This window comes from Sinocyclocheilus grahami, unplaced genomic scaffold, assembly GCF_001515645.1.
Source record: "Sinocyclocheilus grahami isolate Dianchi unplaced genomic scaffold, SAMN03320097.WGS_v1.1 scaffold24.1, whole genome shotgun sequence".
In the NCBI taxonomy this organism is placed as follows: domain Eukaryota; kingdom Metazoa; phylum Chordata; class Actinopteri; order Cypriniformes; family Cyprinidae; genus Sinocyclocheilus; species Sinocyclocheilus grahami.
In genome coordinates, this window is record NW_015505203.1 from 666,148 (window position 1) to 679,128 (window position 12,981).

A 12,981-nucleotide genomic window follows, 5' to 3' on the forward strand; every position below is an offset into this window, starting at 1 on the left:
CGCAATTCTGAGAAATAAAGTCAGAACTGCGAGATATAAACTCACAATTCTGACATTTTTTCCCGAAATTCGCAACTTCATAACTCGCAATTGCGAGTTTGTATCACGCAATTCTGAGAAAAAAAGTCAGAATTGCAATTACCTCGTTAATTTTTTATTCAGTGGCGGAAACGGGCTTCTATACGTGTCCTCTTTTGGAAGGCCAAACAAAGTAGTTTCGCTTTCACAACGAAACACACAGCATCACACCCGGCGGCTAGAGTGAGCGGCAGTGCTTAATTTGTAAATTGAGAGGTCCCGGAAAAAAGTGGGGTGAAGGATCTTGCATGATTAGAGGAGGGAGAGGTAACGGAGCATTCGCGCAATGGAGGACCAGCTTACGTGATTAACAGCGTGCATCTTCTTACAGTCATGAAATTTTTTTTAAAGTCATGACATTTTAAAACAGCCATTTCCAGGCCTGGAAAAGTTTAGGAAAAGTCATGGATTTTTTCCCCCTTAAATCTCTGTATAATAGAATTATGTTTAATCTGCTTTCGAGTTTATAATGAGGGAAGTTCCTGCAAACATATTCAATAGAGCATGTAGGTTAGATGAGTAAATAAATCCACACATACTATCAGATTAAATCAGTCATTTGAAAACAGCGTAAGTGATTCAGCTGTACCGCGTCTTCTCTCACTCAAAGCGGCTTCACAACAGCGCATCTCGTCTGCACTACTGCATGCTGCGATACAAGACTTTTGCTCGGGTTTCGGGACAGTCGACAGAATCGTCACTTGCCTAATCTTTTGGAAGACCAAACAAAGTAGTTTCGCTTTCACAACGAAACACAGTGTCTCCACGGCATGGCGGCGGCGGCAACAATACTACAGCGAGAATAAAAGTTACACCTTCTTTCTTTGCGTGAACATTTGGCCGGCATTATGCAAATCTTCCCACATCCTGACGTAGACATGTGGGGGCGTGTTAGAACCAGCCGTTTTAATGACTTTAAATAAAGAATATCTCTTTGGATTTGAGACTTTAGTCTTTGCAACTTTACAGACCTTGTAACACTCCAAAGAGAAAGGAAAAATTTAAACCGCATCATATGACCCCTTAAATAAAAACCAGTAGTATCATATGTTAATATTTTTGCAGAAATAAATACAGAAAAAGTTATATTTATCTTGAAAATCAATATTAAATCAAACCATTTTTTTGGCCCAGCCCTAGTTGGCAGTTCAGCTTTCTGTTTCTTGCAGTGTTGGAGTGCTGGACTTTTCCTCTTTTGGGGTCACAAAAGCTTCACCTTTGTCTAGATCACTATGGGTCTCTGATTGAATGCTGATAGGATTAGTAAACCCAGGATCGAGCCATGCATTAGTACTTTTCATGTTGTCCCCAGACTAATGGTCTTTTCTAAATTCTCAGGTAATCAATTCTCAGACGATGACCTTGTGGATGTGGGCAGTGATAACTCTTACAAACCTGACAAAGGCAAAGGTGACAAACTTAAACTGCCTGACAGATCCTCACATTGTGGGGCATGTCAAATAAAAGTAGGAGTGTCATTTGAAATGTTCATATTTCTACAGGTGGAAGAGGTGGAAGTAGTGGTGGAAGCAGTGACAGAAACGGTGGCAGTGATTTGGATCCTGCTGATGACAGCTACGGTATGATTGCGTTAAATAGTATTCAGGGCTATTAGAAGAACATTCTGTATAGCTTTTGCTAATTTGGTACAGTTAAATATTTTATTAGTGGCCAATGTGTTCATTCATAGACACCATGGCTGAGACTGGAACCATTGCTGGTATTGTGAGCGCTGTTGCTATGGCTCTGGTCGGTGCAGTGAGCAGCTACATCTCCTACCAGAAGAAGAAGTTGTGCTTCAGCATACAGCGTAAAGACAAATACATTTTCTTTTTAATTGTTCCACACTGTTTGTATTTTTCCATGCGTTCATTATCACGTGCTTTATCTTTCCACAGAGAGTCTGAATGCAGATATGGTGAAAGCAGATGCCCCAGATGCTGTAGTTGCACAGGAGCCACAAGGTATTGAACCCGTTTATGTTGCATTTATGAGGCAAATGTCTTCATTTAACATTTTTTGGTGGCATTTAAAGAGCAGGTCATATGGTATTTTAAAGTGTCCTAATATTGTGTTGGAGTCCTCTACAACAGGTTTAAATGCATCTAAGGTCAGACAACATTGTAATTATCTCAGAATATACATTTAATATTAGAGTCATTTGCCAATGATTTCGAAACGATTCGTTCCAAGCAAGTTCAGAGCAAACCCCTCCCTTCCATAAGCCTACTCTGCTCTGATTGGTCGGCTGGCCAAGCCTGTTGTGATTGGCACAGAGAGGAGTCCTTGAGCAAGTTAGCCTCGCGAGCGCTACCATTGACAAAACACCTTTACATAAAACAATAATATACTGTTCCAATCCATTCTTAAAATAATGACATAAAATACAAAAACACTTCTGCAAGCGAATCGTGCCCACAGCTAAAGTTTAGCTGCTAAACTGCGAACACTTAAAACAACAATGTTAGCCGAGTGCTAATGTGACTAACTGATGAAACAATACAGTTTGAAAACCAAAATATGTCTACTGTAATGTTTGAAGAACGACAGACAAAAGACACTCTGTTTTAACTTTTAATCAGAACGCAGAACAGCTGTATCACAGGCGCAGCAGCCTAACTAACTCGCTCGTCTCTCCCGCATTAACCCTATAACTAACGGTGTTCTGTCAAATAATGCTGCCTATCAGATTATGCGTACCAACACTGTATTTATCCTACTGTAAGGGTAGGTTTAGGGTTGGGGTAGGTGTACATGTTAATAAAGCCTCACACCTTATTAATATCATGCTGGAAGCAAAATCTGATAGGTAGCACTTTTCGCTATCGAATTATGCTACCATCTGTTTTAATGGGAGGTAGCAAAATCTGACGGGGTAGCACAAATCGTCAGAACACCGGTGCAGCAAAATAAACAGCAATTTCTGTGCGCTACACTACATTCTTTATTATTAAACGAAGTAATTAAAACAACTTCAGTCTACATTAATCGACACATTCTTAGGAAATAGTGGGTTCACAGCGAATTATCAGAACTATTTATTCAGTAAGACAGTAATATCTTGCTTTACCTGGAAACCTAAAGCTGCACTAGGTGTACATCACATGTTAGCAAAAAAAAACTTTTGAGCACTCAATTGAAAATGTACACATAACGTATCAATCATACTTACAGGTTGTGGTTCGGAAAGCTTGTTAGTCCAAATAAAGAAGATTAGAAGCCGACGAAGATAAAAGTCAAGATTAGAGAAGCAGTCCTCGGTAAAATGACGAGCACACAACAAAAGGTTCAAATTGTATTTCTGTGTTATCCATGAACACGGCGTCTTCTCGACATGATGTAAACACACTAACTAGCGGAAGTGGGCAGGTCAGATCTGCGGGCAGGTGGAGATTATGCAAATGTGTTACCCAGTGACGTATACCGGTAACAGGCAAAAGATTTGAAAATATGACGACTCGTTAAGGCGATTCATAATCGACTCTCTCTTTTGAGAGACAATATCTTTATTTATCGAGCACTTTTTTGACTAACAACTTTGCAGATTGTTTTCATTTAAGGATAGCTACATTATAAACTGCAAAAGAGATATTTTTCAAAAACCCATATGACCTGCTCTTTAAAGGGTACATTCGTAGATTTATAACTAGCTTTGTATTGTTACAATGTCGGTAGAATAAGTAATGAACTATGTGCTTTTTTTTATTGTTGGGATTTTAAGATTATTTGCCAGTAAAAGTCTGCCAGACCATACTTCCCCATATTGCCAGTGGTGAATTGTATTTTTATTCCCAATTACAAATTTTAATAAAGCCTCACACCTTATTAATATCATGCTGGAAGCAAAATCTGATAGGTAGCACTTTTCGCTATCGAATTATGCTACCATCTGTTTTAATGGGAGGTAGCAAAATCTGACGGGGTAGCACAAATCGTCAGAACACCGGTGCAGCAAAATAAACAGCAATTTCTGTGCGCTACACTACATTCTTTATTATTAAACGAAGTAATTAAAACAACTTCAGTCTACATTAATCGACACATTCTTAGGAAATAGTGGGTTCACAGCGAATTATCAGAACTATTTATTCAGTAAGACAGTAATATCTTGCTTTACCTGGAAACCTAAAGCTGCACTAGGTGTACATCACATGTTAGCAAAAAAAAACTTTTGAGCACTCAATTGAAAATGTACACATAACGTATCAATCATACTTACAGGTTGTGGTTCGGAAAGCTTGTTAGTCCAAATAAAGAAGATTAGAAGCCGACGAAGATAAAAGTCAAGATTAGAGAAGCAGTCCTCGGTAAAATGACGAGCACACAACAAAAGGTTCAAATTGTATTTCTGTGTTATCCATGAACACGGCGTCTTCTCGACATGATGTAAACACACTAACTAGCGGAAGTGGGCAGGTCAGATCTGCGGGCAGGTGGAGATTATGCAAATGTGTTACCCAGTGACGTATACCGGTAACAGGCAAAAGATTTGAAAATATGACGACTCGTTAAGGCGATTCATAATCGACTCTCTCTTTTGAGAGACAATATCTTTATTTATCGAGCACTTTTTTGACTAACAACTTTGCAGATTGTTTTCATTTAAGGATAGCTACATTATAAACTGCAAAAGAGATATTTTTCAAAAACCCATATGACCTGCTCTTTAAAGGGTACATTCGTAGATTTATAACTAGCTTTGTATTGTTACAATGTCGGTAGAATAAGTAATGAACTATGTGCTTTTTTTTATTGTTGGGATTTTAAGATTATTTGCCAGTAAAAGTCTGCCAGACCATACTTCCCCATATTGCCAGTGGTGAATTGTATTTTTATTCCCAATTACAAATTTTTTTTTTGTAAAATTTTCATTCCTTCTGTTCATTTTTCTAAACAATTGTGGTCTTAGACTGACACTTACTGGCGTGGATGTAGTATGGCGCAAAAAAGTTTTTGGTTACGGATGCCATTCACTAGCACAATTATCACCTACAATTTATGTTCAATGATAGAAAAACTTTCTTTAAACTTAGTACACCTTAAATTAGTCTTAAAATTGCAATAGATTTATATATATATATATATATATATATATATATGTGTGTATGTGTGTGTGTGTGTACTTGACAGAATGATTAATAATTGCATTATTTTCCTTCCTACTCCAGTTCAACAAACTCTTCTCCAGCCTCCCAATGCTGAGCCGCCGACAGAGGAAAATGCAGTGTAATCTGAAATGCATCATCCAAACTAAAGAGGGCGCAGTTCTAAATCGTTGTTCTCCAATTTGAATGCCACTGTATTTCCCAGCGCATTTGCACCACAATGCCCTTTTTGAAGTACCAATGTGACTGTTTAAATCAACCTTAAATATAGTCTAATAATTTTTTTAAATTCTATTTTAACTGTTCACATGCAACAATGTAGTAAGCCTGTTTGCAATAATATTGCTATGAAATGGAAAACACCTAATTATTTTCACATGATCTGCCGAGACCCAAGAAATCACACTTGGGTCTTTTTACAGAGGCCCATACAAAGAGTCCTACAGACACTGCGCTACAGTCTTTTTGTTTGTCAGTTTAGCCCGTCATTCCTATTGTGCACAAATGCATATTAATGTGATACGCGTGATTAATCCAAGGTTTACAAAAACAGCAGATTGGATGATCATAGAAATCTGATTTTAAAGGTCGTTTTCCTTACACTTTCACAGCAAGACAGGCTTAACAGACCAGTTGCTGTGGAATCTGCAATTGAAAAAAAAGATGAAGGATTTGTGAAGGTTTTTGTTGTTCTTGTTGTTGATGTTTTAACATGATCTGTATATATTTGCCTTGCTTTCACAGCAATGTGAAAAGATTGTTACACACATATGCAGGTTTTTGTGTCTTAGTAAACTTTTTACTAGAGTGACTTTTTGAGGAAAAAAAAAACAAAAAAGACGAACACCTGAAGTCAAAAACTAACCAACAGCTGCTTCCTTCTAATTTGCTTTAAAAAAAATGAAACAATGACTAAAATTGGTTTAACTGTGAAGATGTGTTGACGTGTGTTGATGAAGAAGCCGTGTTGACTGCATTTGTGCGTGTTAGTTGGATGTCAGTGGTTGCGATTCCTTCTTTTGAGGAATAGTTTGATTCAGCGTGATCAGAACGAGTAGATACATTAGCGTGAAGTAACTTGTGGGTGGAAGTAACCGAAGTTGTGTTTTCATGTTAGGCGCAATACTTAGTCTAGTAACTCTTCGTATCGCTAATTCTGATCCATCGCCTTTTGTGGGGTTTTAAGGGGTTAATGTGCTTGTATATCGCATACCGTTTCCAAGTTTGTACTCAAAACCGTTGTATCAGTGTATCTCTATTTACACTTGTAGCAGTAAATGTACATAAATGTTTGTGCCCCCCACTCTTTTTGGATTACGGGGAGTAGTTTTTTCGCCCTAGCTTAGTGTCTGTATCATTTGTAGCATGTTTGAGCTTTAGCTTTGAGACTTCTTAGAGACCTGTTACACCCTCGCTAGTTTTGCTATTGCCTTAATGAGTCTCCAGCTGCTTTCCCGTTTTGCTAATTTCCCCCACTTCATTTGCCAAGGGTCTGAGCTTGACCAGAGCCCTCATTTCTCCTGATTTGGAAGGCCACCATCTAGAAATGGCAAATTAGCAAAACCGGATTAAAAAGCGGATCAGTCCTTACCATCCTCTCCCCCACTTGAGATGCTCCAGATTTTCCTGTAGCTGTTGTTTTTCACTGTGAATTCAGGTGCACCTTTGTTACCCTCAACCCAAGCCCTCGCCAATGGTGCTTTCCTTCCCAATGCCTTACCACGCTAACATTAGGGAAGACACGCTAGCTTACTAACACAGCACTAACAGTCACGACCGTTAGAAGGGCTGCTTCACTTGAATGTCTACAAACTAGACGTACTAGGTTACGTACGTTGTTCCAGTTCAAAGGTGTGGTCAAATTCTCTGAAATTTCGCAGGCAAAAATGTGCAGCGTCAAATGCTGTTTGCTCACGCAAATCACTTTCAAACCACATGGCTTTCTGTTGATTTGTGTGACTAACTTGCATTGCGAATTCTGCACGCCGAAATCATTTGCCCTCGTGTAAAATTCCTGATCACATGGATTCTTGTTGAAATTATGCATGCAAAAAAAATTAAATGCCGAGCAACGGTAAATGTGACCTCACCTTAACACTATTGCAGTTTAAACACATCTGAAATATTGTTTACTCACACACCCAAGATAAAGCAGATTTGCGAGTCGAATGGTAATGATGTCAAAGACATATCGTGCACAGAATGTTGCCTGGTACTTTCCTTTAAAGGTGCATCCTACCAAAGGCTTTGGTAGAGTATCTAGGGTGAAAATCAACAAAGAGAATGTTAGCTGAATGTAACTCTTTTTACTGCTTTGGCTACCAGAACAATGTAGCTTTTTTGGTGCTACACTTGTTAGAAATGAAGAACACCAAAGATGAAATGTGATGGTTTTGCCTTTTTGCATGTTCTTTGACTTTGGTGTGAGTCTAGTGATCCAGTGGAATGAATTTGAAACAGCTGAGTGAAAGGTACAACGGTCTTGGTTAAGGCAAATGTGGAAATTCACAAGTGTCTTGAACATTTTCGACAACATTATCACCTGTGTTGAACTGCTTACAGATTTGTTGCTGTGGACGCATTATGTGACTGTTAAAACCTCCCTAATTCCTTCAATTGACCATCTACATTTCTGGGTACTAGTAGTTCATATGGTGGATGTTGCATTTGTAAGGATCTCTGGGCTCTCTCTGGTGTCGTTTGGCCAGTATAGTTGCAATTTTGTCAAAACAAGGGTGTACGCGCTGAACTGTACAGATATGCATGTTTTGGATTCTAGCTGTAGATATTAAAGGTTTTTCTTGTGTACTGGGTTTATTTATTAACTTGAAAAATGTGTTATTGGGACATACGTTTCTGAAGTGTCTTGATTTGCACTGCCAGTTTATGGTACTGCCACAGATCAGACTGTAATGCTGTAGCTTTAGCTGTCATTGAATGAACTGAAATTTGGCTTTGATGTGAACCTCAGAAATACTGACTTTCAGCATAAAATCACACAGTTTATTCATCAGTGCCTGCTCACTCAAATACAGACTGTGATAAAAACACAATTAATTGCACAGATTTCAACTGGCAATCCTCTTCTAGACATTTTAATATTCAAATGTACTCAAATTTCACTCTGTATCTCACTTGGTGGTAAAAGATCGGCATAAAGAAACCCAATAATAAACAATTTATCTTGTCTTTGATTCCTTCCTATTTATTTTTCATCGAGTCAGGTTGCAAGTTTCTGGAGTCAATTTTTTTTTTACAGAAGTAAAAAATGTGTGTGTACAGAATAACCAGGGTTGCACAAATACAAAAATACACTCATAAAAGAAAAAAAAACTAAACAAATACACAATATATTCATTTTAAGGTGCATAATGATTATTACATATAATTTGTTTTAACATTATATGGCATCCCCTGTTCAAATGATCTGAACTGTTGACCATTTGTAATGTCAAAACACAGGATTCCAATTAAATAGGAATGGCTTAAATATGGGAGCGATTCACAGATAAAAAAAAAAATTATTTGCACTTGCTTAATCAATAATGAGTGGATATATACATATAAGACGGTCCCTATTTACCTTGTGTAAACATTAATTTCAGTAGTACATGAAAGTACAGAAGTAGTGCAGTAGTAGGGTGTGCACATTAAAACCCAATTCCACTTTCCTACCAACAAGTGCTACAGAAAAACAAAAACAGTATGTGGCTTCAAATTGGCAGTATCGCAAAAGCAATAGCAATTCAAAAAAAAAAAAATGAGTAAAAAAAAAAGTAATGAAAAACTATTACACAAAAACTACAGAAATGCTGTGAGATAAAAAAAGATGCTCATACTACCCTGACTACACACAAATAAATTATTAAAACTTGTGTCAATAATTACAAGTCAAGTTAAAAGCAAGTGAAAATACTGGCATATTTTTTATAAACTCAATTACGATCAAACGCTTTCCTGGTTATCAGTCTATAAGAGCAGTTCCACACAAACGAAATGAACCTGAATTGTGTGGGAGACTGTCCTTTTTTTGGGTGTTCATGCAAGTTTTCACAAGTGTATGTACTGGGCCTCTATAGCTACATCTTGCCCAAAGCATTATCCAGTGAGAAACGACCAATAGACTTCACATTACTATGTTTACTGTAACCTACACATTCTGTTAATGATGAATTCCCTAATGTGAGTGTTGCATGTACTTTACACAGAGGTGTGTAGAGGTGTACCGCCATTTGAAGGAGAATACGCATGCTCTGATGAAGAGGAGATCGAACGTGATGAAGATGCTTCTTTCTGTAACTCCTCCACCTTCCTCTGTAGCTCTGCACGAAGATACAGCAGCTCCTTCAGGTTCTGGTGCACAGGCATCTGATCAAAAGTCAAAAAGAGCTGGTGTCAGCTATAAAAGCTCTAGTTTTAGTAAACTAGCAATCCCATGCATTGCTTAAGCTAATGTGTTGAGAACATTTTGCACCTGTGGTCTCATGCGGGGGTTCCAGCGTACGTAGTATCCAACCCAGAGCTCCAAATGTCTGAGACTGGCCAGAGGGTATAGAACATGGTTTTCATAGTCCACATAGAAGGGGTTGGTGAAGTCCTCTGGCTGGGTATTGATGTAGGACCACAAAGACACCGTTTTACTGTTCACTTCCTGAAAACAGTGCAAATGTCAGCATTGGAACATCTCTAGTCCATCAAAACTACTACTATTCCCCCTCCCAGTGTTGGCACTGTGGCACATACCTTTTCCACTCGCTCCTGTTCGCTGTTGTAAAGGAATGTACCAAACAGACAGCTGTAGAGGTGATCCAGGATAATGATGAGGAAGAGCTCATTAAACTCAAAGGCAGTGGGAAACTGCGAACACATTATAAAGACATTCACAGTGAGTTCCAAAACACCAGCATCCATTTCATGGGAATTCACAGGAATTAGGCTCAAACACAAACATAACATTTTAAACAAACATTTCACTATAAATAAAAATGTTAGAGAAGTTAGAAAGCAAAAAAGTTGCAGCTCACCTGTCTCATCATTTGCCAAACACAGTCTATGAACTGCACAAATAGAGGCGAGCGCTCAGAGTTTGCATGATTTTCATCTCCGTGACCAACACGCTATGACAAAAAGAGATTTTTAAAAAGAAATGAATGCTTCCATTCAGCAAGTATATTCAAATGACAATAAATACATTTATAATTGTAATAAATATTTCTATTTCAAATAAATGCTGTTCTTTTAAACTTTCCATTCCTTTTAAATCCTGAAAAAAACAATGTTTTGCAGAAAAATATTGAGTAGCAAATAGTGCTGTCAAACGATTAATCACAATTAATCCAAAAATTATTTTTTCCAAAGACTTAAACTGCTTCAGTCTGTGTGCATTGAATTTAATACACGAGTTTCACAATTTGAGTTGAATTACTGAAATAAATGAACTTTTCCACAACATTCTAATTTATTGAGATGCACCTGTACAAGTACACACACACATGCATGTATACATTTCAGAAAAATATGTTCGGTTTATATATTAAATATATTTAGATACAATATATATTATATGAATATAAATATAGCCTATGCATGTAAATATTTTCAAAATATGTACTGTATGTGTGTGTATTTATATGTACATAATAAATATACACAGTACATATGCATATATTTTTTTTAAACAAATGTTTATTTTGGATGCGATTAATCGCAATTAACCGTTTGACAGCACTAGTAGCAAAACAATTTCCAGCATTGATAACATGCCCATCTGATTAACTGAATTTCAGTTAATTGGTTTTCTACCCCACATATGTGACCATGGACCACAAAACCAGTCATAAGGGTAATTTTGGTCAATTTCAAAATACATTAACTGAAAACTGAATAAGCTTTCTATTGATGTATGGTTTGTTAGGATAGGACAATATTTGGCCGAGATACAACTATTTGAAAATCTGAGGGTGCAAAAAAATCAAAATATTTAGAAAATTGCCTTTAAAGTTGTCCAAATGAAGTTCTTAGCAATGCATATTATTAATCACAAATTAAGTTTTAATATATTTACAGTAGGAAATTTACAAAATATCTTCATGGAACATGATCTTTACTTAATATCCTAATGATTTTTTGCATAAAAGAAAAATCTATAATTTTGACCCATACAATGTATTTTTGGCTATTGCTACAAATATACCCCAGCGACTTAAGACCGGTTTTGTGCTCCAGGGTCACATATATGGGTTCTCTTTCACACTCAGTGTTCCTCACCGCAGCAAACTTGTGTCCGAAGCTGATCCATTCCTTCTCCAGCAGCACCTGGAAGCCCCTGAGAGTCCTGTAGTATGAATCCAGCATCAGCATGGCCAGAGAGGTGAGCTGAGCTGTGCGGTCCCAGCCGTCACTGCAGTGCACCACCACAGAGCTCTTACTCGACTCAACCTTATCTGCAATCCGCACTGCACCCACAAGCAAAAGCTAGAAAGAGAGAGTTGACTCCTTTAAAAGCATCTAATTATCTTAAGCTGCGTGCACACTGTATGCCATGATTCTCCAAATCTCACAAATCCTAAACATTCCTCTGATTCTAGTCCAAAATCTGTAGTCTTCAATCATGCCCATTGACAGCCGACGAATGACCATTAAAATCAAATTGAACCTGATGACCTTATTAATGCAAAAACACACATCGTCTTAATTTTTTCTATTCAAGGCAAGTCATGATCTAAATTAAATCTAGAGACTGCTTTTGTTTGCTTGCCACCAATTAAATTCCATGTGTGAATGCGGCTCACCATCACAGAACGTGTCATGGATTGTTCTAGCGTATGTCCATTTTTAATGAGTCTTGACCATCGTACAGTCTGGCCTTAATGACAGCTGAGATCCCCCAATGTGACATGGCTTATAGTAAAAGTGTGCACCTGGCTTTACTTTCTGATTCAGACTTAAGGGGAAATGACTGGAAAAGCGCTATATAAATAAAGGTGACTTGACTTGACTTGACAAGTTGGTAAAAAGGCTCATAAAGTTCTTGGAAAAGGTCTTGCATCGTTTCTTTGCCAATGCAACTTGGTTTGATGTTTCTTGACTTTTTGCAGCCACTCTGTATATGGCTAAATCCTATACTCATGTAGAGTGTAGCGTCTGGACCAATCAGACACACCATTTTTCATTTGATTTAACAAATCAATTATTCATTAGATTAACAAATGGTCACAGACCCCTCACCCAATAAACATGCTGGGTGCCAGGAACGAACAGGCCTCTGATTCCATGGCAACCAATGCTGATATCACTGGTTTTATTGCCCAAAGGAATGCGGATAGAGAAACTCACTCATTTTCCTAATAAGACAGACACATAATGCCAAGAGAAATGGACTGTTCTCGAATTAATTCATAGGAAAACCTTTCTTTGAATGAACACGCATATCCTTCAGGTCATTGTGTATGTTGTTACGGTCCTTGTATATTGTCTTTTATATTGTATACTGTTTTATGCAGGCTTATGATAGAACCACTCGTTCATGTCATCTTACCTATAGGCTTGCTGCGATAGACGGTGTTGACGGTGATACCGGTGTTAAGCTGCAACACCAGTTAAGCCACTTGCCCACCGCGTCACAGGCCCCCACCGTCGTTTAGATTTTTTATAGAAATAAAAATAATTTAGTTCAGTAAACGAACAGACACTACAGTTAAAAACTGAACGCGGCTGCTCAATGCAGCGTGCCGAACGAGTCGCATCACAGATCAGATTACATTTCTCCAGTGAGGAGAGCTGACTGACAAGAAGAGTG

The 12,981-nt window shown here is 37.8% G+C and overlaps 2 protein-coding genes across 10 annotated transcripts in view; one reads left to right on the plus strand and one right to left on the minus strand.

Annotated features, from left to right (window-relative positions):
* The window catches only part of cd99l2 (CD99 molecule-like 2), a 15,361-nt gene extending 6,991 nt beyond the window's left edge, over positions 1-8,370 (plus strand). For all 6 annotated transcript variants that reach the window (XM_016246542.1, XM_016246555.1, XM_016246563.1 and 3 more), the window contains 5 exons: positions 1,417-1,488; positions 1,581-1,658; positions 1,769-1,888; positions 1,977-2,042; positions 5,247-8,370. In XM_016246542.1, coding sequence (XP_016102028.1) covers positions 1,417-1,488; positions 1,581-1,658; positions 1,769-1,888; positions 1,977-2,042; positions 5,247-5,308 — 398 coding nt within the window. In that variant the 3' untranslated portion in view covers positions 5,309-8,370. The remainder of the gene's footprint in view (positions 1-1,416; positions 1,489-1,580; positions 1,659-1,768; positions 1,889-1,976; positions 2,043-5,246) is intronic.
* A 162-nt stretch (positions 8,371-8,532) lies between these two features.
* The window catches only part of mtmr1a (myotubularin related protein 1a), a 14,833-nt gene continuing 10,384 nt past the window's right edge, over positions 8,533-12,981 (minus strand). For all 4 annotated transcript variants that reach the window (XM_016246533.1, XM_016246525.1, XM_016246518.1 and 1 more), the window contains 5 exons: positions 11,451-11,657; positions 10,208-10,300; positions 9,927-10,040; positions 9,658-9,834; positions 8,533-9,551 (listed from right to left, as the gene is read on the minus strand). In XM_016246533.1, the coding sequence (XP_016102019.1) occupies positions 9,384-9,551; positions 9,658-9,834; positions 9,927-10,040; positions 10,208-10,300; positions 11,451-11,657 (759 nt within the window). In that variant the 3' untranslated portion in view covers positions 8,533-9,383. The remainder of the gene's footprint in view (positions 9,552-9,657; positions 9,835-9,926; positions 10,041-10,207; positions 10,301-11,450; positions 11,658-12,981) is intronic.